Source organism: Panthera pardus, unplaced genomic scaffold (assembly GCF_024362965.1).
Source record: "Panthera pardus isolate Hobbes unplaced genomic scaffold, ASM2436296v1 HiC_scaffold_13, whole genome shotgun sequence".
In the NCBI taxonomy this organism is placed as follows: domain Eukaryota; kingdom Metazoa; phylum Chordata; class Mammalia; order Carnivora; family Felidae; genus Panthera; species Panthera pardus.
This window is the reverse complement of record NW_026526688.1, coordinates 66,630,518-66,657,454: the sequence shown is the minus strand read 5'-3', so window position 1 is coordinate 66,657,454 and position 26,937 is coordinate 66,630,518. Positions and strand designations below refer to the sequence as shown.

General features: G+C 33.1%; 1 protein-coding gene across 3 annotated transcripts in view; it reads right to left on the bottom strand.

Moving 5' to 3' along the window:
- FSTL5 (follistatin like 5) overlaps positions 1 to 26,937 on the bottom strand; it is a 768,518-nt gene that overhangs the window by 134,761 nt on the left and 606,820 nt on the right. For all 3 annotated transcript variants that reach the window (XM_019441101.2, XM_053901160.1, XM_053901159.1), the window contains exons 9-10: positions 14,736 to 14,897; positions 10,230 to 10,364 (exon numbers count right to left, since the gene is read on the bottom strand). In XM_019441101.2, coding sequence (XP_019296646.2) covers positions 10,230 to 10,364; positions 14,736 to 14,897 — 297 coding nt within the window. The remainder of the gene's footprint in view (positions 1 to 10,229; positions 10,365 to 14,735; positions 14,898 to 26,937) is intronic.

Genomic DNA, 26,937 nt, shown 5'->3' with positions numbered 1-26,937 from the left:
GACAGTAATAAAAGAAAAAAGAAAAGAAAAGAAAAAAACCATATAATCCTGTCAATAGATGCAGAAAAAGCATTTGACAAAATTCAGCATCCTTTCTTAATAAAAACGCTCAAGAAAGTCTGTAGAAAGAACATACTTAAACACCATTAAAGCCATTTATGAAAAGCCCACAGCTAATATCATCTTCAACAGGGAAAAACTAAGAACTTTCCCTCTGAGATTAGGCACACGACAGGGTTGTCTGCTCTCACCACTGTTGTTTAACATAGCGTTGGAAGTCCTAGCATCAGTAATCAGACAAAAAAATGAAATAAAAGTCATCAAGATTCCAAAGATGAAGTCAATTTTCACTTTTCGCAGACCACATGATACTCTACATGGAAAACCTGACAGACTCCACCAAAAGTCTGCTAAAGTTTCAGGGTACAAAATCAATGTACCGAAATCAGTTGCATTTTTATATACCAATAATGAAACAACAGAAAGAGAAATAAAGAAACTGATACCATTTGTAATTGCACCATGAACCATAAAATACATAGGAATAAACCTAACCAAATATGTAAAAGATCTGTGTGCTGAAAACTATAGAAAGCTTATGAAGGAAATTGAAGATGACACAAAGAAATGGAAAAGCATTCCATGCACATGGATTGGAAGAATAAATATTGTCAAAATATCAATACTACCCAAAGCAATCTATACATTCAATGCAATCTCAATCAAAATTGCACCAGCATCCTTCTCAAAGCTAGAACAAACAATCCTTAAATTTATATGGAACCACAAAAGACCCTGAATAGTCAAAGTAATATTGAGGAAGAAAACCAAAGTGGGGGGCATCACAATCCCAGACTTTAGCCTCTACTACAAAGCCGTAATCATCAAGACAGCATGGTATTGTCACAAAAACAGACACATGGACCAATTGAATAGAATAGAGAACCCATAATTGGACCCACAAAAGTATGGCCAACTAATCTTTGACAAAGAAGGAAAGAGTATCCATTGGAAAAAAGACAGTCTCTTTAACAAATGGTGCTGGGAGAACTGGATAGCAACATGCAGAAGAATGAAACTAGACCACTTTCTTACACCATTCACAAAAATAAACTCAAAATGGATGAAGGACTTGAATGTGAGACAAGAAACCATCGAAACCCTAGAGGAGAAAGCAGGAAAAAACCTCTCTGACTTCAGCTGCAGCAATTTCTAACACAACACATCTCCACAGGCAAGGGAATTAAAAGTAAAAATGAACTATTGAACACAAATGCCTCTGTACTGCAAAGGAAAAAATCAACAAAACTAAAAGGCAACCGACTGAATGGGAAAAGATATTTGCAAAGGACATATCAGATAAAGGGCTAGGCTCCAAAATCTATAAAGAACTCACAGAACTCCACACCTGAAAAACAAATAATCCAGTGAAGAAATGGGCAGAAGACATGAATAGACACTTTTCCAAAGAAGGCATCCAGATGGCCAACAGACACATGAAATGATGTTAATGTCACCCCTCATCAGGGAAATACAAATCAAAACCACACTGAGATATCACCTCATGCCGGTCAGAGTGGCTAAAATGAACAAATCAGAGGACTAGATGCTGGCGAGGAGGTGGAGAAACGGGAACCCTCTTGCACTGTTGGTGGGAATGCAAACTGGTGCAGCCACTCTGCAAAACAGTGTGGAGATTCCTCAAAAAATTAAAAATAGAACTACCTTATGACCCAGCAATAGCACTGCTAAGAATTTACCCAAGGGATATAGGAGTGCTGAGCATAGGGGCACTTGTACCCCAATGTTTATAGCATCACTTTCAACAATAGCCAAATTATGGAAAGAGCCTAAATGTCCATCAACTGATGAATGGATAAAGAAGACGCAGTTTATATATACAATGGAATACTACTTGGCAATAAGAAAGAATGAAATCTGGCCATTTGCATCAGTGTGGATGGAACTGGAAGGTATTATGCTAAGAGAAATAAGTCAGGCAGAGAAAGACAGATACCATATGTTTTCACTCATATGTAGATCTTGAGAAACTTAACAGAAGACCATGGGGGAGGAGGAGGGGAAAAAAAGTTAGAGAGGGAGGGAGGCAAACCATAAGAGACTCTTGGTTACTGAGAACAAACTGAGGGTTGATGAGGCATGAGGGAAAGGGGAAAGTGGTTGATGGGCATTGAGGAGGGCACCTGTGGGGATGAGCACTGGGTGTTGTATGGAAATCAATTTGACAATAAATTATATAAAAAAATAAATAAACAAAATATATTTTGCATAAAACAAACAAACAAACAAGAGTAGGATATTTAACCAACTAAGCCACCCAGGCACCCCTGGTCCATTCTTTAAAAATAGGAAGGGGGCACCTGTGTGGCTCAATTGGTTAAGTGTCCAACTCTTGATTTCAGCTCAGGCCATTATCTCACTGTTCCATCCCTGCATTGGGCTCTGTGCTGACAGCATGGAGGCTGCTTGGGATTCTCTCTTTCCCTCTCTCTGCCCTTCCCCCACTTGCTTGCATGGGCACATGCACTCTCTCTCCCCCAAAATAAATAAATAAATATTTTTTTAAGTTAAAAATAAAAAGAGGAAGTAAATGTGAGGTCAAGTCCCACACTGAATGTGAAACTTACTTAAAATTTAAAAAATAATAAAAACAGGAGGTAAATGAAGACTAGAGAGTTCGTTAATTGTTTTATATTATCAGAATATGTTCTATTTTCAAAATTTGTGATACCATATTCAAACTGTGTTTGTATGTAAAAAGACCCTGTTTTAAGCCATTTTATTTTATTTTATTTTATTTTATTTTATTTTATTTTATTTTATTTTATTTTATTTTAATTTTATTTTAATGTTATTCTTGAGAGAGAAAGAGAGAGAGAAGAGAGAGAGAGAAAGCCAGTGTGAGCAAAAGACAGAGATATAGAATCTGAAGCAGGCTCCAGGCTCTGAGCTATTAGCACAGAGCCCAACATGGGCTCAAACTCAAGAACCAGGAGATCATGACCTGAGCTGAAGTTAGATGCTTAACTGCTTAACCGACTGAGCCACCCAGGTGCCCCTAACCTATTTTAAGATGCTTTTCTCTACTTTTTTTCATTTTCTTATCTTTGCATTTTGCTTTAAGGTTTTTATTTAAATTCCAGTTAACATAACAATGTAGTATGTTACACACAGTTTCAGGTGTAGGCAAGCTGGCTGTGACATCTGTCACCCCACTGATTACCAGGCTTGAGACTGCTGATCTGGCTGGTTAGGCACATGTCCCCTTCTCCCCTCACTGTGGCCTGCATGTCCCTCTGAAGCTGTGTGCTCAGCGGAAGAGGATGATCATCTCTAATAGAGGAAGACCTTCGTTCCTCAAGGAGATAGGAGTAGCTGTGCTCCCCTGCTGTAACTCCAAACATGCTCTCAAGGTCCCTTCTAAAATAGACAGACACTTCTTAAGCATTTACATATCTTTTGAAATATTTAGGTGCAAATGGATACATTTTACCATATTCCTAAAGTCTGTATATTGTGAATTACACTCATTATAGTTTTATAATAGCATTAATTTACATTAACATTATATATTTGCATAATTTGTTTATTCAAGTAATCTTGTTGTAGAGTTTAACACATGTCAAATACCCTGTAAAGGAATCTTACAACTGATGTATTTCATAATTGTTGACCAATACTAATTCATTGAATTCTAAAATAATGATTGTTGTAATGGCACAATATTTCCAAATATAATACTGACCGTGACAATGATGAAAAGAAAAATTGTATATACTATTATATTCAGGCATTATATTCCAATATTTACAAGAGGCTAGATCTTTACTAAAATCCTAGCAAGGTGTGATATAATCTGTGCTTAGTGCTTAATGCAGCCAGTAGCTTAAAAGCTTTCAATAGCAGCCTACATTCACACTGCTTTTCATTTACCTTAATCCTGCAGATGAATTATTGTCATCTGGGAATTCACTCCCCTTGGGAATGAAAATGTATCAAGTGCTTATGCTCCTTGCAAGATGTTTTAAAATGAATAACATTTACCTCTGCCTAAACCCCTCTCATATATTTCATATCATCTCTTACTCCCTGTTACAATCCCCTATGGCCCATTTCTACTCTTCTTTACATTTAAATCCTCCTCATATATCACTCTATTAAATCTTAGTTATCAAACCCTATCCCTAATGCAACTGTAGATTATATTACTTTGAAGCACTTTTTTGTAGTTCAATTTGTCACACAAGAAGACTTCCAGTGAGGTTTGTTGACAAAGTTGGGCACTGTAACTCAAGGTTTTCCAATTCAAAGATTAGGTTACAAGCAAAACATAAACTCCTTTGCCGTATGATGCTTTGCATGAATTGTTCACTCAACAGTATCATCCTGCTGGGAAATGTAGTATAAGAAAAAAAATGTGATTGATACTGCTATGAGTGCTCTATTATGTAGAAAATAATGGATGATTGCTCTGAAGCTGTAGCTAAACAAAGTAAGACTGTGTGGTGTCATTTAGTCCAAAAGTTGTAAATCTTTCCCCATTTTTCTTGCTGCCTATATGAAATTCAATACTTCTCTCTTGCATCTTTCAAAAAGAAAACAGAAGAAGGGAACATTAAAGAATTATTTTTAAAATATAATAGGAGTATAAATTGATGTAAAGAGAAATAAAATGTAGCTTTTGCTTTCATTCTGTGACAAAAGTGGACTCTGTCAACAAAATGTATTTTATTTAAAATATATTAAAAGCTACATTAAAGGAAAAATGTATTCTCTAATCCATTGAAACAAGTTTTTTATGCCAAATGAAATAATGATATTTTATATTTGAATAAATAATTTTATAGGTGTCCAAATATATGTCCTCTCTCCCAATCCCTCATTATCTCTACATCTATTTCAGTTCTGCCTCAATCTTTTTATCTGTCTCTAAGTATCATTCATCTTAGAAACTCTAATTTCTAAGAATTGCTAGATTCTCCAGAGTATTAAAAAAATAACTGTCAATATTTCTAGCAAGGAGTAAATAATTATTTTCAGAAAATAAGCATAAATTGGAGGAAGAGCAAATTTATGTCTAGCACTATGGAGAATGCTTTATAATGTCTACAAAGAAAGCCCTTAGTGAGTTAGTAGTATTCATTCCATATTACAAATAGATAAATTAAAGCTCAGAGAGGTTTTGTAATAGCTCCAAATCACAGAACTATCATGGGGTAGGGCAATGATTCTAACTCCTGTCTAATGCCCAAATTCATGCTCTTCTACTATACCAATCTGCCTTTTTAGATACATTGTATCCCATCACTACTGGCAGGGAATAAAAGACCTCTGAACTTATATTTGATCAATATGGGCAAGTCCACAATTTTTTAATATGTACAAATGAGAAAAGTAAAGTCATCAGGGATGGCTCTGTGACTATTTCCTTTGGCTTTTTTGAAAATAACTATCTATCCAAATACACATTGTATAATTTATATTGGACTTTGTCCCTTGAATTACTAGAAGAGAACCCAAGGATATCCTTAAGAAGTAGGTTACATAAGGCCATAGACTTCTCTAATGTGATCTCCACTTGATTTGGATATTGTTTTTGTTATACAGGATTCTGACAGTTTTACTGAGTAATAGGACACATCCCCAGGAAAACTGTCTTATTCCACATAGACATTCTTACATTTTCTATTTCTTCTTTTCTGTAGCTCCTAATATTCTCATTTTACTCATTTAGTGTTATTCTGATTTTAATTATGTGCATAAATTTCTAAAATGGATGCATTCACATCTCTCTCTCTGTCTCTGCCTCTCTCTCTCTCTCTCCATATATATATATATATATATATATATATATATATATATATATAACCAGTACAGCAAGTTTTTGGAAACCAAATGTCACAAAAATTAAAGGCATTTATTTAAATGAGAGGTAAATTTGTTATTCCAAAGAAACTGGATTGTATCCTATAAAAGAGTAGAATATAAACATGAATTAGCAATGTTTGAAACTTCAGGGTTACAGTCAAAATCCATTATTTTCATTGCCAAGATCAATGTAATGAAACATAGAAGTTTTACACTTTCAGGTCTTATGTTTAAATCTTTAATCCATTTTGAGTTGCTTTTGTATATAGTGTAAGATTGGGATCCAGTTTCATCCTTTTACATATGGACATTCAGTTTCCCAGAATCATTTTTTGAAAAGACTACCCTCTCTCCAATGTATATTCTGGTCCTCTTGTTGGAATTCAATTAACTGTACATTCATGGATTTACTTTTGGGTCCTCTGTTCTGTTCCATTTGTCTAAGTATCTGTCTTTATACAAGTATCATATTATTTTATTTCCTATAGCTTTATGTACATTATGAAATCAGGAAGTACAATGCCTCCAGATTTGTTCTTTCTCAGGATCACTTTGGTTACTCCAGATCTTTTGTTGTTCTATATGAATTTTAGTTTTTTTTCTATTTCTGAAAAACAATAAATCCATTGTGTTTTTTATGGAAACAGTGTTGAATCATAGGTTTCTTTGGATAATATTAGCATTTTAATAATGTTTGTTCTTCTAAACCATGAACATAAAATATCTTTCCATTTATTTGTGTCTTCAATTTCTTTCATTAATGTATAATAGTTTTTAGTGTACAGTCTTTTACCTCCTTGATTAAGTTTATTCCCAAGTACATTATTCTTCTTGATGCTATTATAAATGGGATTGATTTCTTAATTGCCTTTCAGATATCTCATTTTAATTTATAGAAACATAACAGATTTTTGCATGTTGATTTTGTACACTGAAACTTTACTGAATATGTTCATTAGTTCTAACAGATTGTTTGTGGAGTCTTTGTAGGGGTTTTTATTTAAAAGTTTATATCATCTGCAAATAGACTATTTTACTTCTCCCTTTATGATTTGAATACTTGTTTTCCCTTTGCTTGTCTAATTTCTGTGGCTAGGATTTGTAGTGATATGTTGGATTGAAATGGTGAGACTGGGCATCTTTGTCTTGTTCTTGAGCTGAGAGAGAAAGATTTCCATTTTTTTTTTTTCATTGAGCATGATGCTAGCTGTGGGCTTGTCATATATAGCCCTTATTATGTCGAGGTATGTTCTTTCCATGTGTCATTTGTTGAGCATTTCTAGTATGAATGTGTCAAATATTTTATCTGCATCTATTTGATGATCAAGTGATTTTTTACTCATTTCTTCATTCTTTTTTTTAATGTGCAAATCACAATTTTATCTGCATATGTTGAACCATTCTTGCATTCCAAGGATGAATCCCACACGATCATGGTGTATGCTTTTGTTAGTGTGTTGTTAGAATCAGTTTGGTAATATTTTGTTGAGGAATTCTGCATCTATGTTCATCAGGATATTGGCCTATAACTTTATCAAAAACACAGGCAACAAAAACAAAAATAGACAAGTTGGACTATATCAAACTAAAAAGTTTCTGCACAGTAAAGGAAACAATCAAGAAAGTGAAAAGGCAACCTAAGATATGGGAGAAAATATTTTCAGCTCATATCATATTATCTGATAAGTGTTTAATTTCCAACATATATAAGGAACTTCAGTAACTCAACTTAAAAAAAAAAAAAAACAACTAAGTAAAAAAAAAAAATGGGCAAAGGCCTTGAATGTCTCCAAAAAGATATAAGAATGGCTAATAGGTTTATGAAAAGGTATTCTACATAACTAATCAAAAATGCAAATCAAAACTACAATGAGCTATCTCACACTTGTTGGGATGGTTATTATTACAGTAACAAAAGATAGAAGTATTGGCAAGGATGGGGAGAAATTGGAATGTGCCCTGCACATTCATGGGACCGAAAAATGGTGCAGTTATTATGAAAAACATAGAAGTTCTCAGAAATTAAAAATGGAACTATCATATGATCCAGTAATCCAACTCCTGGGTATATATATCCAAAAGAATTGAAATCAGGATCAAAGAAATACCTGCACTCACATATTCATTGCAGCATCATTCACAATAGCCAATGTATGGAAACAACTCAAATAAATATCTTTTGACAAAATGAATGGATAAAGAAAATGTTGTGTATACATACAATAGAATATTATTCCACCTTAGAAAGAAGGAAATCCTATCCTTTGTGACAATATGAATAGACCTGAAAGACATTATGCTAATTGAAACAAGCCAGTCACAAAGACCAAGACTGTGTAATTGCATTATATGAGTTATCAAAGAGTCAAAAGTCATAGAAACACAATGGAATGGTGGCTGTCAGTTGATGCGGAGGAGGGAAAAATGAAAGTTGTTCAATGTGTACAAAGTCACAGTTATACAAGACAAACAAGTTCTGGAGATCTGTTGTACAACCTAGTGCCTATAGTTAACAATAAAATGTGGAGCATTTAAAAATTTAAGAGGGTAGAGAATTTATGCTGTGTTCCTAACAGAATAAATGAATTAATTAAATTAAAAAATAAAATCTGGTAGTTTTCTCTCTTTATCCTTGAAAATGTTACATAATTAAATATAGAAGGAACACCTATAAATAATTATATCCAGACTTAGGAACAAAACCCTTTGAATCTTTTATTTATATTGTTACTTATGGGATGAATTTGAAAGTTCTATAAATATAGATATAGTAAGGCCTGCATTGCTATAACTTACAAATGCTACTTCTGATTTTAATAGGATGTTAACATATAATCTCAAAAATTTATTTAAAATGTATTATTTTGACCTCTAAGAGCTTAAAGTAAAAACATGATTTCAGAAAACTGTTTATAATTAAGCAAATACATTCATGTGACTGAATCTATGAATAAAATTATATTAAATCTTCCCCTAAAATTTTTCTCAAAGTTACATGCTGCTAAATAGTAAGTGGTTCACTGATTAAAGGAATAGTAGCTAGTATTTTAATGTTGTAACTAGGGAAACATATTGAAAAATACTTGACTAACATTAAAAGAAAATCAGAATAGAGAATTGAAATTAAACTCTGTCTTACAACTTTCATCATAAAGAACAAAGAAAACTAAAGTATTCAATTACTTGTCACCTAAATTATTTTTAAAGAGAAAGTGGATTGCAAATTGATATTTAGCAGAAATATATAAAAGGCATAGAGAAGTTATGCTGGACCTTATCCAGGTCATTAACTTTAGCTTTCTTTTATCTTTATCTACCTTAAGAATTTTCTTTAAAAAAACTTTTTTTAATGTTTATTTACCGTTGAGACAGAGACAGACACAGAATGCGATTGGGGGAGGGGTAGAGTGAGAGGGAGAATCCGAAGCAGGCTCCAGGCTCCAGAAGCTGTCAGCACAGAGCCAGATCCAGATCTGGGACTCCAACTCACAAGCCCTGAGATCATGACCTGAGCCGAAGTGGGCCTCCCAACCAACTGAGCCACCCAGGTGACCCAAGAATTTTCTTTTTAAATATTTGCTTGCAATGACGGTTGAACTAGTGAGACCAAATATAGATAAAGATATACTAGTAGTCAGGACTTGCATAAGATCTTTCTCCCCCCTTGGATCCACCAATATCTACATATACTCGTTGATTTAAAGAGAAATAAGATTCCTGAGACAATGCTTTAACCTTGTTCAAGAACTCGATTGAGAAATAGGCATGCCAAACTAGAGTCCTCCAAGTATCAGGGGCCCTGCAACAAATTAGAATAATTAGATTTGTAAATGCATCTAACAAATCAGATTGAAGAGCAAGGGTAATAGTCATTCCAAGTACATCCAGACCCAATCTTAAAACAACCATCCTGTGGCATATGCGGACTGGGGGAACAAAGTGTCCGTGACTTTTCTCATAGAGAGCACATTTGATAAATCATGGTACTTGGAGTTCCAAGCAATTTAGCTATAACTAAAAATCCATCTTGAGCATCCCCACTCTATCCATATCTCTTTCGCTACGTAATAGTTTGTTGTTGTTGTTGTTGTTGTTGTTTTGTTTTGTTTTGTTTTAAAAAAGAATGAATGGTACATTTTTCCCCATTACTTCATGATACAATCGGGAAACGTGGGCAGTGATGGCAAAGCATTTCTAGCACTAAATGGAGAAAACAGCCCAGGGATTGATGTTGGTGGCAGGGCAGTGAGCTCTTAAGGTGGCAGTAACCAGAGACTGCTGCAGAAAAGCCCTGCTCTATAGCCAGTCGCGCTTTGTGAGGGCGAGTGTTCGATACATACGGGTCTTTCTGGCAGAATCTTCCACGAAAAGAGAAGAGATGTCTTCATCCACTCCTGCTTCATTCTTTGCGATACAAGTGTATGCTCCTGTATCTTCATAGCGCACATTGCTTATATGAACCTCGCTGCCATTTGCTGAAAACAGAAGGGAAATGCAACTTGTAAACTCCAATTTCAGTTTTGGTACAGTGCTTTCCGATTACACAGTCAAGCAGTTCTCTTAGCTTGTCCTAATTAAACTGCTTTCCTTCCTACTTTCATGCTTTGGAGGCATGCCAAATTATTCCAAAAGCATTCAAGTGTTTCATAAACTGTGTTGTCATTCTGCTAACAGAGAACCCAAAACTCTGTATCAAATGCACATGCTTTATATTTTATATTTATTTCCTATTTCCTACTTGGTATAGGTATTTCATATTGATAACTATAATTCCATTTATTTATTTCTTTTTAGTATTCAAAATTCACTTTGTCCTAAGTTTTACAAAATTTAAAAATAATAACAATATGTTTTATATACAGGAGAATACATATAAAAAGACTTCATAAAGGAATTAAGCCAGCTACATCATACAAGTATAGTGCAATTACCACTTGTCAAGTACATTATTGAGCGTGTATTAAATATCTGGAATTATAAGGTAAGGGAACTATTAAGTAAGGAAAACAGAAGATAAAAACACATGATTTGTCTGCAAGATTTCAATCTTTTGCCAGGAATATATGTAAACAACATTATAATATGGAAATTAACACTGTCAATGTATAACCAAAGGGTTAAGGGAATAAGTAGCTCAACTTTTAAATCTTAGTAAAATAATTTTTTAAGCTAATCCCTAATTAATGAGTTGTATTCCCTAATGTGGATACCAGAGTATAATTAAAAACTGACTATATGTAGGAAATATACAAGGTGGTGTTACACATATTATGTGTTAATTGTCCTAAGTAATACATAATTATCAGAAGCAGAATCCGAGACTCAGAGAATGATCGTACATAAATCACTCAACTCAAAAGATGGGGGCTGGATGCCTATCAGACTCCCAAATCCAGTGTTTGTTGTGCTCATTTTTTTCCCTCTTTTACTTTATTTCTTTAAGTCTTTCTGTGTGTGCTTGTGCCCTTTATTATCTAATCACAAGAACACCATGCACCATGTCTTGTGTGGTTGTCTGGGGAAAGAAGGCAGAAAAACAGTGGGAAAAGAGCCTGAAATGCCAGTGGCTCTCAAGGGATGTGAATAGGAGGATATGGAGAGGCAGTGAGTGTTTGGGGAGAAAGAGCCAGACTACTTGAACCTCTTTCTCACTTTATAGATGTTATTACACACCTCCACCACCCCCCAGCCCCCATCCATTGTTGAGAGTCACTACTCCAAAAGGGAGGTTGGTGATTTGTTTTTGTTTTTGTTTCTTTGCTGTAAAAGGCCTGGTAAATATTTTGTGCTTTATAAGCCATATCATATCTGTGACAACTGCCCACTTCTGCCATACTGGCATGAAAGCAGCCATGGACAATACTTTACAACATGAGTGTGGCTGTGTTCTAAAGGCAAACAAAAACAAAGCCGCCCCCCGCCCCCAATTGACTTTATTCACAAAACAGGCATTTTCCCAGATCTGGCTTGTGGACCTTAGTTGGCAGACCCCTGCTCTGAAAAATAAGGAGTGAACATACATTTAAGCCTGCATCAGCTTCTTGTTTTACATGAAATATGGCTCTCTCCAAAGAACATACTTTTTCTTAAGACCCACAACTTCACAACTTCAATTCTCTAGATTTGTTTTGAAATATCGTCGATTTATTCCTTCCTCAAACTTTCTCTTCTCAATATTCTTATATGTTCTCCTAACCTACATGCCTCACTGTCTTCCTCCTTCTCTACATAATCCACCATTTCTAAATATTTTCTACTCTATTGCCAGAATGAGCAATTCCCTCGTCCATTTATCATTCTGACACACAGGCCTTACTAACTGCCCAAACTGCAACAAGCTGACATATCTCCACACTTGGTGTCTCTGTATCTAGTTTTTTTTGAGTACATTAAGAGACTACTGCATAGGCAAATTTACAGATTTTGAAATTCACAGTTTTCAGTTTGCAAGATGTTCAATGCTACTTGCTATTTATTTCACCTGACCTTTATGGTTACATGCCTTTCATTTCCTGCTCCATTTTTATTTCAAATCTTTACTATGTTTGATGTTTCCCATCTTAATACTAACTTCTTAATCTACGCAAGTGACCTTGCTTTTAAATAATGAAATACATACATGTAATTAGAAAGTAAACTCAAATCATTTTGCAGTATACATGGTTATTAAATCATCACATTTTATTACCTTAAACTAACACAATGTTATGTCAATTATATTTCAGTAAAAGCTGGGAAAACGAGTTAGGCCAATTTCCTATTTCCATCTACATTTTTACATTTATTTACATTTCAAAGGAAACTCTCTCCTGTTTCTTTGCAAGGGAAATCAATCTCCTCTCTTTTCTTTCTGATTTCTATGATTATTTGGTCATCCTTCCTCACCTCCATCATCTCCACATCTTTTTCCTTACTAATATTCCTTCAAATTGATGCACTGTTTAAGAAAAAATATCTTTATTTGGCCTAATTCTTACCCTCAGTGGCAGCTAACTTTTCTTTTTTCTTCCTTTCAAAACTGGAGAGATTTTTATACTTCCTACTTCCTTTTCATTTCCAAACCCACTGAAGACTAATTGCTACTATTACTGCTTTTTTAAATGTCAAAAGGCCAAACCTAATCACCTAACTCACAAATACATTTCAGTGACTTTCCTTAACCTTTCTATGCATTTGACATTGTTGAACACTTTCCCATACTTAGCTTTATTTTCTTCTGTAGAATCACCTTAATTTCATGCTTCCTTGTTGATTTTCAGTCTCCTTGTGTTATTTATCTTGATTTGCCTTCCAATTAAACATTTCTGCTTTTCTAGGATTTTACTTCCTTTCATTAACATATCATCCCATCCATGGACATAGTTATGGAGTCTGTGCCTAGACTTGGACCTCACATATTAATGCCAACTAAGCATTTGTTGAATAAATGGATAATTGAATAACTATAGTATTTGGTAATATGTAATCATATAGAAAGTCCTATGAAATTCAACACTCCAATGCACTCAGAGTTATCTCGTAGGTTGTGTTCCCCACTCACCTTTCATTTGTCACATTCTGTCAAAACTTTAGCTATTTTCTCGTTTTTAAAAATGATAATAGCTATCCTACAAGGGCCCACACTCTTTCAATATTGAATCTAGAGTGTAACCAAACCCCTGAATTTACCTCCCTGTATATTCCTAGAGGCAAAGATATAACTTGCCCATCTAATATGGCTTACTAGTATTAAATGGGCAAGAGATGACAAAATCAGAAACTAATTAGAACTTTCTTCACTTTAATTTGTGTTAATCAGATCAATCTTCTTCTCTTCTAAGATTATAGACACTAAAGATATGATCAGCAGATGTAAACATGTTGGTTTACTTATATTAATATGGAGATTTGTAGCATTCAGGTTTTAAAGGTCAAAATTACTTTCCCATGTCATTTTTGAAAAAAATAGTAGATATTTCAAAAAAAGTATTTAAAAACATATATTGAAACATTCTTTGTCAAAGTGGAATAAGAATTGATGTCTGTGCTTACAGAAATAATGCCAAAATGAAAATACATTCATTTCTAGCAGTATGAATTGCAGGAATTTAAAGCAAGCAATAAAGAATATCATGTCATGCAACAGATACTCCAGTAAAATGACCTGTCATGTTCTACTCTTGATGGTGGAAATAAGATATACATTTTTCAACCTACTGGTATAATCAACGTATATGCAACTGTTTTTGCACAAAGATATTTTTTGTTTTCTACTTACCACATATTAATGATTATTATATGTGTAATAATTGATTAATTATAGTTACACATTAGATTATTAAAATTTAGGATATTTTATAAATTAGAATTCAATAATAATATTCATAACCTTAAAACAATTTGGTAATGTTTTTATTTTCCTCTGTCTTCATTTGCAAAGTATACTACAAAACATTCACTAAGGAATTTCCATATTATTTATACTTCCTATAATGTATTTTAAAAGTATGATTTAAACATTTAATTGGCCCCTGCAGAAAGGTATTCTCTGAAGACATCCACCTATTCTGTTCAGCATATCTGCTATAATCCATAAGACAAGTATTTAAAAGATACATAATATAATATTTTATTTATTGCTAAAATAATGACATAATTATTATGACAAGATTATTATTGAAAACACTAAAAATAGTAAAGGGCTCTATTTCAGATATAATGTGTTAGAAACAGCTATATTCTTTTCATATTCATGACATTTTGTTGTCATCTACTTTTTTTTTTTGAGTCATGTAAACTGTGTTATAAATTTTAATGTAAAATTTCTACATGGTCATTTGAGAGGAGCAAATGAAACTGAAAAGCACCTTGAAGTGTGAGTTGTTTGGACAGCTTTGGTGTAATATCGATTCCATTCTTCAGCCAGCCAAGCTGAGGGTTTGGTATGCCCTCTGCATGGCACCTGAGACTTGCAGTTACCCCAGGTTCTCGAGCCTGACTCTCTGGATACACCCGGATCACTGGAGGGACTACAAGAGGAAATGGGAAAAAAGTAAGTTACTAAGCCATATTCTGTGATTTTCCAAAAATTGCAATATGATAAAATTGCTAATTATATATTCTAATGATATGTAATTCCACAGATCTTAGTTTCCAAATATCAATATCTCCAAAAATTTGCCACTATTCCTTGCATCAAGGTTATTATGAGACTGTGTCGGGAAAAATACAAGCTGAGCCTGGAATATCCTGTTTTGGTAATAAAGGAGGTTTTCAAAGGATGATAGAAACAACAATAAAATACAGAATCCAAGGGCACCTGGGTGGCTCAGTTGCTTAAGCATCTGAGTTCAGCTCAAGTCATCAGCTCACTGTTCATGAGTTCGAGCCCCACATCAGGCTCCATGCTGACAGCTCAGAGACTGGAACCTACTTCGGATTCTGTGTCTCCCTCTCTCTCTGCTCCTCCCTTGCTCACTCTCTGTCTCTCTCAAAAATAAACACATTATAAACAAAAAAATCTTAAAAACAAAATACAAAAGCCAGCTTAAAGGGGCTCATATTTGTCAAATATATGAAAATTTGGGCATTAAAATAATTAACAACTCTAAAGAACTATAAGGAACAAAATAAGACTTTAAGAATTCAGTTATAGGGTCCCCTGGGTGGCTCAGTCAGTTAAGCATCCAACTTCTGCTCAGGTCATGATCTAGCAGTTCATGAGTTTGAGCCCCACATCGGGCTCCGTGCTGACAGCTCAGAGCCTGGAGCCTACTTCAGATTCTGTGTCTCCTTCTCTCTCTACCCCTCCCCCACTCATGCTCTGTCTCTCTCTCTCTCTCTCAAAAATAAATAAAACATAAAAAATTAAAAAAAAGAATTCAGTTATATAAACAAATAATGAATATATAAATGAGAAAGAACAAAAATATTTTCCTTACCATAGCATGTTTAAAAGATCAGAGTAACAATTATATTTATAGAAGCATCCAAAAAATAAAATATTTAGAAATATTTAGAATATTTAGAAATGAATTTAACCAAGGAGGTGTAAGATTTTTACACTGAACACTGCAAAATGAGTTGAAAGAATTTAAAGAAAAACACATAAGTGAAAAGTCATGTGTTTATTAATTGAAATAATTAATTAGTAGGACAGTAAGAATTGGTAAGAATTGTCTGTGAGATGACAAGACTCCAAAAAAGTCGATCTATAGATACAATGTAATCCCAATCAAAATTCCAACTGCATTTTTTTGCAGAAATGGAAGAGCTAATCTTCAGCTTTATATGGAACTACAAGGGACCCCAAATAGCCAAAACAATCTTGAAAAAGAAGACAAAACTGGAGGTCTCATATCTCCCAATTTTCAAATGTATATATATGTAGACAACACACACACATATAGTATAGTAATCAAAACAATGTGATAACTGGCATAAAGAGAAAAATCAAATCTATGGATATAGACTTGGGATGCCAAAATAAACCTATTAATCTATGGTTAATGGATTTTCAATAAGGATTCCAGAAAAGAGTCTTTTCAAAAATTGATTCTGAAACAACTGGATATCCATATGAAAAAGAATGAACTTGAACCCCTACCTCACAACATATATAAAAATTAACTCTAAATTAATCAGACTTAAATGTAGGAACTGAAGTAATAAAACACTTAGAAGAAAACATAAGGATAAATTATCCTGACTTTGTATTTTACCATGGTTTCTTAGATATGACCCCAAAATACAAGCAACAAAAGAAAGATTAATAAACTGAACTCATTAAAATTAAAATTTGGGGTGCTCAAAGGACACTATCAAGAAAGTATAAACACAACTCACAGAGTAAAAACATATTTGCAAATTATATCTGATAACATACTAGTATCTAGCATATATAATGAGCTGTTATAACCTAGCAACAAAAGACTAACATCCCCTTCCACACAGCAAAGGAAATTGTCAGCAAAATGAAAAGGAAACCTATAGAATGGGAGAAACTATTTGTAAGCCAGATATCTGATAAGTCATTAATATATAAATATACAATGAACTCATATAATTTAACAGAAAAAAAGCAAATAAAAATGGGCAAAGTACCTAAACAGACATTTTTTAATGAAGACATACAATGACCAACAGGTTAATGACAAGGTACTCAACATTACTCAACATTACGGCTTATCATGTAAATGCAAACCAAAACCACTTCATATTTGTTAGGATGTCTATTTTAAAAGGCATGAGATAACAACCATTGGTAAGGATATGGAGAAAACAGAGCCCTTGTACACTGCTGGTGGACATGTAAATTGGTACAACCACTATGGAAAATAGTATGGGGGCTCCTACAAAAAATTAAAAATAGAACTACTTCCAAGTCAGTAAATTCTAACTTCCTGCTCAAGTAAGCTTTAACTGACACAGATTCCTTCTGAACTTTATCCTCAATATTCTCCCAGGAAAAATAAGATTGAATTTGTGTATCTTCTTTTACCCTGTGTCAGTTTTTCTGCTGATAGAAAATAATACCATCAGCAATAATACTTTAAGAGTAAAAACAATAATATGTTCATAGATGCCATAGAATATTTGTGTTGTACTTCTTATAGTCATGTTGCTTTAAAGATGAGTCACAAAGAAGTTTGAAGCCTTCCCCAGGACACAGAGCTTGTTAGAGTCCAGAGTTGAGATGAAACTCCAGGAGGCCGTGATTCCTCAGCCAATGTTCTTTGCTTTTCATGCTGCCCCTAATCAACCTGGCTGATCTTGGTCTCTAATAGCCACTGAATTTAGCCAATAGGAAAAAAAATACACAAAAATCTGAAGGGTAGTAAAAACATGTTCCAAATTTGACTGATCAGTAATTCCTATGGCAATCAATCAATCAGTCAGTCAATCATAAAAATTGCCTTACAATCCAGCAATCCCACTTCTGGGTATATACCCAAAGGAAACAAAATCACTATCTTTAGAGAGATAACTGTAGTCTTATGTTCATAGCAGCATTATTCGCAATAGCCAAAGTAAGGAAACAACCTTAAGTGCCCATCAATGGCTGATAAAGAAAATATGGTATATATATGATGAAATATTATTCAGCCTTAGAAAGGACATTCTGTCATTTGTAAGAACACAGAAGGCATATTGTAAGTGAAATAAACCAGACAGAGAAAAAAAGATACTCTATGGATGACTTATATGTAAAACTTAAAAACAACAACAAACAGCAATAAAACCAACAACAGTAAGAAAATTATGTTGACTGCAACCTCAGAAAAGACCTAATACCAGACCATCTGCTTAAGCTGTTCTCAAATTCTTTAGTTGTCTCATTTCTCTGCTTATAATCTCATAACTCTATATCTCTATTTTCCTGTTATCTCATATGAAAACAAATGTTATTTTAAACCACTAAGTTTGAGGATAATTTATTGTTCACTAATCTCTCTCTCTCTCTCTCTCTCTCTCTCTCTCTCTCTATATATATATATATATATATATATATATATATATATAATCTGTACTGCCAGCGCAGAGCCCAACATGGGGCTCAAACCCACAAACTGTGAGATCATGACCTGAGCCAAAGTGAAAAGCCAGACACGTAACCAACTGAGCCACCCAGGTGCCTTTAGCATTTGTTATTTAGAATGATCATGAAAGCATATGCACCCTGCATTTGTTTGTAATAATATGACTTGGTAAATAAAGAAAAACACTATGGTTTTCAGTGAAAAAATTTTCTGCAGGAGCTATCTTAGCAGAAGACAATGGACAGATATGCTCACCTGGGCCATTTTGCTCTTTGGTTAACTAATATACTTTGAACTACCTGATTTCTTTTATTTTCATCCAATGGAATGCCAGTCAAAGATGCAATGTGGATAACTAAACTGGGAGACTCTCTTTAGGATCTCAACTTTAGACCTAAGTTAATTTCACCACTGTTCTTTCTAGTGACTGGAGGAGCCATTGTATATACAAATTAGATAGACTAATGAATAAATGTCAGCCTTCTAGATTTACTGAAGATATAAAAGCAATTCAAACCAAGAGACTAGTTGAAGCCACAATCAGGACTATAGATATGTTTATCATCCTACTGTCCCCTTCTTTTTGGCTGTGTACGAGAGTTCTTAAACTAGACTCAAATCAGCTCTGATATGGAGACAAAGGGAAGGAAGGGGTCCTCAAAAAGTCCCAGTAATCCTTTGAATTTGCAGCTGCTTCTTTACTTTGTGAATTGCCTTTAATAGTTTCAGGAGCAGAAAAATATTAAACTTCCAAAATTCTGAACACCAGATTTTTGCTACATCCTTTCCCCCTCTCCTAAATATAATTCCAAAGAAATGCAATACACACATCTGCAACAGCGATGGGAGTAAACCAAGCTCTGATTTTTTGTTAACCTCAATGACTATTTAAATGGTTTATTTTGAAATATCAAATATATTTTCAAAAATAGTCTTCATAAATTTCTGTACATGCTTTCTGGTGACCACCTAACACATGTATTTAGGCATTGGGTACATATCTAAAAGCCCAGGGTAATTTCTATGCCATTTTATTACATTGGAGGTTCAAGTAAATAACTTTTTAAAGAGATACAGTAATATACTTCCAGCAAAACCACATTACCATAAGATCTGCAGTGAAGAGACTTCTTTCATATACTCAGACCCAATCTTTAATCTCTTGACAACTCGAAAGTGAGTTAGAAGATGAGTTTTTTAAAAAGACTTTCATAGAGTGCCAAAATGGAAATCTACTCTTTCAGTAAACATTTAATAAAAGAAAGTGTATCTTACCACAAAACTCATAGCCAAAGTAAGGACCAAGGCTTCTTGAAATATTATTTGGAATAGCAAAAAATTGAGACAACCTACATACATTGAAAATTAGTTTGAAAAGAAGTACATAAGTCAACTCAATGATAACAATAGATTCTAGGGGCTCCTGGGTGGCTCATTTGGTTGAGTGTCTGACTTCATCTCAGGTCTTGATCTCATGGTTCATAGTTTGAGTCCCATATAGGGCTTACTTCTGTCAGCCTGTCAGCATAGAGCCCACTTCACATCCTCTGTCCCCTTCTCTCTTTGCCCCTTTCCAGCTCACACTCTCTCTTTTTCTCAAACAAAACAACAAAAACAATAAATTCTACATCTTTTCTATTAAAAATTGTAGATATTATATGGGTCACCTACACTGTCACTGATACTCCCCAAAGAACAGCTTTTCAAATAAGATGTTCAATTTCCCCCTGCATTCCTGGTTGTTTCTACCTTATTGATACATTTGCACATGAACTGAAAGGAAAATAATGAATAATAATTTTTGTCATATTGAACTTTTATACCCAAATATATAATATTACATTTTGAAAAAATCCTAATACTCATATTGTATGCTTCTTCTTTACTATATGGATACCAAGTGATTGTCTGAAAGCTATCTCTTAACTTAGACACCAAATTGAAGGATAAGTGATCGGCATAACAACTACTTAACCTTGGTGACAAGCTACACATTTAAAAGTAGGTTATTTTTCCCGGGATACATATTATGAAATATAAATGACGATTGATGGCAGCCTGAATTAAAAAGTCAATAACCCTCCAGAGAGCATTTCAAGTCATTTGTTACCGTCATTTTTAGTTAAGAAGTTCTCTCTATGAACTTATCTTTCCTTTCTACTGGTATTGCATAAATAAAGAAACTGAGGAAGACCACCAAAGGGTTTTCACATTGGATTTAGAATATTATTTGTGTGTGTTATCATGAAAATCTTTAATTTTTTTAATGTTTATTTATTTTTGAGAGAGTGAGAGAGAGACAAAGTGTCAGTAGAGGAGGGGCAGAGAGAGAGAGGGAGACACAGAATCTAAAGAAGGCTTCCGGCTCTGAGCTGTCAGCAGAGAGCCTGATGCGGGGCTAAAACTCATGAACAGGAGCTCATCACCTAAGCTGAAGTCAGAGGCTTAACTGACTGAGCAACTCCAGCGCCCCTATCATGCAAAACTTTAAATTACAGGTTCCCAGTATTTTAAGCAAAATGTAGTATGTAAAGGTTAGTGTCTATACACTGGACATTTTCTAATGATATTCAGTGTAGCACTAAAATAACTCAGGAAGCACTTTAAACTGGTTGAATTTATTTGGCATAACATTGTCTAATAAAGTCAAATAATATCTATATTAAATAGTATAATATTATGTGCTTATATGTACTAAACATTTAAGTAGTTGAGTTTACATATTGTTCAAATTCATTCTATAAAATATAACGAAATAAACGTCTGTGCCTTAAGATGGAAGAGATCTAAGAGGATGCAAATATATGAATTCTATCATTAATAAAACTTAAAAAACATAAAATAGGAGTTTTGAAATAATAATTTACAGATAATTAGTGAGCAACTTCTGAGTGTAGCAAATTGAGCTAGATGATGTTCTCTCTCCATCTCCCACATACTCTGTTTTATGAATTAACATATTGAGTGAATGTTGAATTTAGGTTTTGAAATTAGCCAAGTGAACACTGGAAAAAATGCATTCTTGGCCTAAACTGTCTTATCTGGTACTGATTACAAAATAAACATATCTACTGGATTTAACTACTTGGAATCTAAATATAAAGTCTGAATTCGGTGTTTAGCAGTTATATATAAGGTATATTTGGGGTCCTTGAAAAATAGTATTTTAAATGTCAAGGTCAAATAAATGTCAGTTCATTTATACTAATTTGAAGAGGGATTAATGATTCACCTTAAATGGACATAACTTATGGAAACCCAACTCTTCTTTCTATAAGACAGTTAAAATAAATATCATGTGACTATATTGAACTAATATAATAAAACTGTATTTAATTTACCTCATGGTTCTTACAGCATAAAGTAAAAGTAATTGGATACTGTATATGGAGGACTAAGAGTAGGTATTTAAGGCTAATACATTTTTAACTAATTATAGAAAATAAAATGGAAATGAGGTTCTGATACTAAATATTAAATTTTGAATCAAAAAAGTAGCTAAGCTAAAGAAAATATTGCACAATTAGTACAATTATATTTGTTAGATCTTTCTTCCTGGAAACTTTGGGGTCCTAATGGAATCATTTGTGAAGATTTATCAGCTCAAAACCATAAAGTATTGAATAATAATAGGTATGAAGCTTAGTAAAGGTTGATGTATATATTTCTTAAAGATCTATAATAACTTCATTGTATTAAAATATATCAGTGCTATTCTCAATATTAGGAGTGTCTAATAGAATCTAATAATCTTCCTCATCTAGTATTAGAAAAGATCTATTGAAAAAAATAGATCTCTATAATACTAAAACCTGATTTTTTGCCCCTTTAGCTTTCATTCTGTGATCTTTCTTTAGAAACTGCTGCACCATTATCAGAAAGTATAAAAACAGCATAACCTGGGTACTTTGGAAGCCTGATTTTGGAGTCAGGAAGCAGAGGTCACTGACCCAATACGGTGACTGCAATCTAACTGAAAACAAAAATGAATTTAAGGTGAATTGTCAGGTCACTGGTATGTAAACAACTAAACATTAGATATTTTTTTCTTTTTCTTGATGCCATTATCTTGCACTCTTTTGAAGGATTCTATCACTGCTCTTCCACAAATTATTCACACAGCTGCGACTGTTACAAAAGGTTCTAAGAAAGCTTGAGGGTAAGAATATAAATGTCTCTGAAGTAGTGCTGACTCACAGCGGCATCTGGATTGTTCTGTTTGTATTATGACTTCCTTTGTCATTAAAGCAACTTTCCTATGAAAAATTACAGACAGAGTTTAATAAATATTTTAAATGCTACTGAGCTTGTCCAATGCCTTTTGTCTCTGACATTATTAAAGCCATCAATTTCTCTTTAACTTTGTCCCAAAGCAGTCTTTTTATATTCATGACTTTCACACTGCCTCTTGTCAATATTACAAAACTCTCTGATCACATTATTGCAGCCTTCATAAAAATGTAGAGGATACAACAAATGTTGGAGGCAAAATATAAATAACAGCAACATACTTATGGTCATAAACTTTTGCAATTTTTTATTGGGTCTTCCTATTTATCCTACAGTATTGTAACAAATCACAACTTTTTAAGCTATTTTGAAAGGAACAGGAGTCTATCCTACTTTGACAAACTTAGATCCATTAATAGCTATCTTTAAAGTTAGTGGCCCTTTTAAGCCCCAATTTTGAAAAATCTCAAAAGCCCTCATTTACAGAAATGCTCTCTGAAACAAAAGAAAGCATAACAAAAGCATTCAAGGCAATAATATAAAATGTTATTTTTCTAAATCTATGAAAAAAGAACTAATGAAAAAAATAATGTTATGTCTGGTACATGATGTATACTGTTTTTTTTTCTTTAGACTGTATTTACTTTCATTTAATATATATTTAGTTTTAAAAAATTGGGGAGATCTCAAATTAATTATTTGAGGCAGGGAGTGTGCATTATAGAACATTATAGTAACCACTCCACATGCACACCTGAAAATTTGAATATATCTCTAACACTTATTCTATGCTCTAAGGAATAAAATATCCAATTTCTCTAAGTCTCAGTTTCCCCACTTGTAAAGTGTAAAACCCTTCCTAGGATGAAATTGATGAAAAGAAACAAAGTATGACAAGTTGAAATATTAGGTGTCTTAACTCACACACTTTACTTTCCAGAAATCATATTTTTGCCATTATTTGCAGAATGACTGAGACTTAATAGGAGAAATGACAAATGCACATAATTTTACTAGTCAATATGAATTGATTAGTAGAAATGGACATTTTGAAGACCTAAATTGGAAGTGGCCAAAACTTATGTATGGGTTCAATATAATATAAAAGCTATAATTGATCAGCAAAATCTGCCAAGACTGGAGAAAGGGAAATGGAAGCCAAGAAACATTTTGCAAATTTGTTTAATTTCAATATACAACATTAGATATAAACCCTATCTCAATACAATATGTAATGAGATATATTCAAAGCTGTCTGTAACTATTCTAAACAGGTCAAGTGAATCTTCTAAGCTCTTCCTCAATCACATTTGTACCCTATTGGTCACATAACAACTAAGTGTATGCTTACTCTGTAAAAAGACTGTGTTTGTGACTAAGAAGTAAGAAAAACAATTGTATTAATTAGAGCTCAAAAAGATATAGAAAATATGTTATTCAATATAATATTAAAATGTGTGGCCAAAAAGACAACTTTCCTTAAAGCTATCATTCTACCCAGACCTATCTTCCACCATTTGTATAAGGAATTGTAAGAACTTTAAATATATGTGAGACCATAAAATATGAAACACTTTGTATCAGACAGGATCACTCAATTTACAGATCTTAGATCACACCCTGGAATTAAATCGTTTTGGAAAACTTACTCTAAATCTTCCAGTGTGTGTTTCTTCACTCGAAAAAAAAAATGATGATGAAACAATGTGATGGCTCTTTAAAATATAAAATGCTTTGCAAATGGAGAGGAATACATTTATGGTTAATATTGTTGATTCAAATGTTGGTAGAAGTCTTCAATAGAGAAGATGATGAAAATAGCAAATATAAAATAATTTTGTTCAGAGATTTTCTTATTGCAAACTACTCTATGTAAAAAACAAAAAAGAAAAAAAATCTTTAGGTTTACGGGGTTAAATTCATCTACAGTTATGCCAATTTAGCTAGTCCACAATTCCATGTCAGAGATATATACTTTTTATTACGGATTGATCTCCAGATTTAGCAATGTGAAGTAATTTCTTAAGAAACTACCTATCAACTGATGAATGGATAAAGAAATTGTGGTTTATATACACAATGGAATACTACGTGGCAATGAGAAAGAATGAAATATGGCCTTTTGTAGCAACGTGGATGGAACTGGAGAGTGTGATGCTAAGTGAAATAAGCCATACACACAAAGACTGATACCATGTATGTATAAAAACCATCAAAATACTGAAAAACAGAAATTGCTCATTCATGTTGGCTCTAATTTATTTCTTTCTAATTTCTTCTTACTGATTTCTTAATATACTGCATATTTATTATTAAAAACTCATAATATATAAGAGGAATATAAAATATTAATTGCCTCTCTCATCACAGATGTTTGAAATGACCAGTTTTAACCTTTCAATGTACTTTAAATTTTACCTCTATCCTTACAGTGTATACAGATGTTTGTTACTCAAATAGGAACTTATTCTTTATACATTACTTTTGATTTTTTTTATTTTAGATATCTTAGACATATTTTAGGACAATATGTGTAAATTAGTTTATTGTTTTTAATAGATTAATTTAATAATTTTTACAGTAAGGGTTATAATAATGTATTCAACAATTTTAATGATGACTAGGGGTCACAGTTTCCCACTATTATATACACAATTGCTCATAAAAATCATTCTTGTACCAAGGCATGCGGGTGGCTCAGTTGGTTAAGTGGCTGACTCTTGGTTTCGGCTCAGGTCATGATCTGAGGATTTAGTGAATTCAATCCCCACTTTGGGCTATGTGCTGGCAGCAAGAAGCCTGCCTGGGGTTCTCTCTCCTCTTTCTACCCCTGCCCCATCGTGTTGTCTCTGTCTCTCTCAAAATAAATAAATAAGCATTAAAAAAAATCATTCTTGTACCTACATACTACTGTTGCTTTCAATTTTTCAGATTATCCGAATCAAAGAATTGCTACATTAAAAAGTACATACATTTAAAATTGAATGTCAGATGACTTAGCTAACATGTACAAATCCCTTCTCCCCAAACTAACCAATGTGTGGGAGGGTCCACTTTCCACAAATTCACCTGAAATGCATGTTATTATTGCTTTAATTTGGCAAATGGTTTCTCATTTTAAATAAATTGAATTTCACTGATTGCTACTTGAATACGTTTTCCTATACTCATTAGTCATTTTGATTTCTTCTATGAAAAGGCCTGTTCACAGCTTTTACCCATTTTTCTTGTAAGTATATAGGGATACATATTCAACTAGAAAAACCTACAATAATCTTTTATCCCTTATTTGTGTGTAAATGTTTTATCTAGTCTATTTTAAATAATTACAAAACAGAATATTTTTATTTAAGGTAACCCATGAAAATCTCTTTTATTACTACTGGATTTCTTGTCTTGCTAAAGAAAAATGCACACATGTTGCCATCTTCAATTAAATAAATGTTTTCCTGAACAATGAACACCCTAAATTTATTTTTCTTCTTAAAACAATTCTATTTATAATTAGATTACAATCTAGTTTATAATCCAATTTTTGGATGAATGTTTAAAATTTTTACATATAGTGTGAAGACACATAATTTTCTTTCAGTGATGTTGATTACTTTTTATACATCATTCAAGAATAAAGCAATATATTCTCAATAATTGGATATCCTTTCTTCATCACACTGTATAATTTGTCAATCACTATATATATTTCCATTGTACATTTTCTGTGTTTATTTTATTTTATGCATCATATATACATACATATATTTTCACACTTAAAATGATTTTACAAATTTACTGGCTGCATTTCTTTCTGGTAATTTATTCACCTCATGAATTTTACCTATATTCTTTGGTTACTGTAGATTTAAATTAGGCTTTATTATCCCTTACAACAAATTCATTCACACTAGTGTTCATCTTATCATTTTCCCCCCACATTTATTCTTTTATTAGAAGACATCGAGGGAGCGTAAAGAGAAAAAGGAGATGTAGGGAGGAAGAGAAGAAGAAAGAAAAGAAACAGAGAAAGGGAAGGAAAAACGGATCCTTGGAATTCCAGTTGAAACTGAATTAAATGCACAATTAAAGAAGCTGTGCAATTATTTTAATATAGGATATCTCCCAGTCTAAGAACGTAGTATATTGCTCCATTTATTAACATTAGTTTTGAAGTCCTTTAGTTAGATTCTGGACTTTTTCTACTAAGTTTTTTAACATTTTCCTTTTTTGCTGTTAATGAGAAATGTGTTTCTATATATCCATAAGTAGTTAAGTGCCAATGAGCACTAATTTTCTTTTAGTAAAA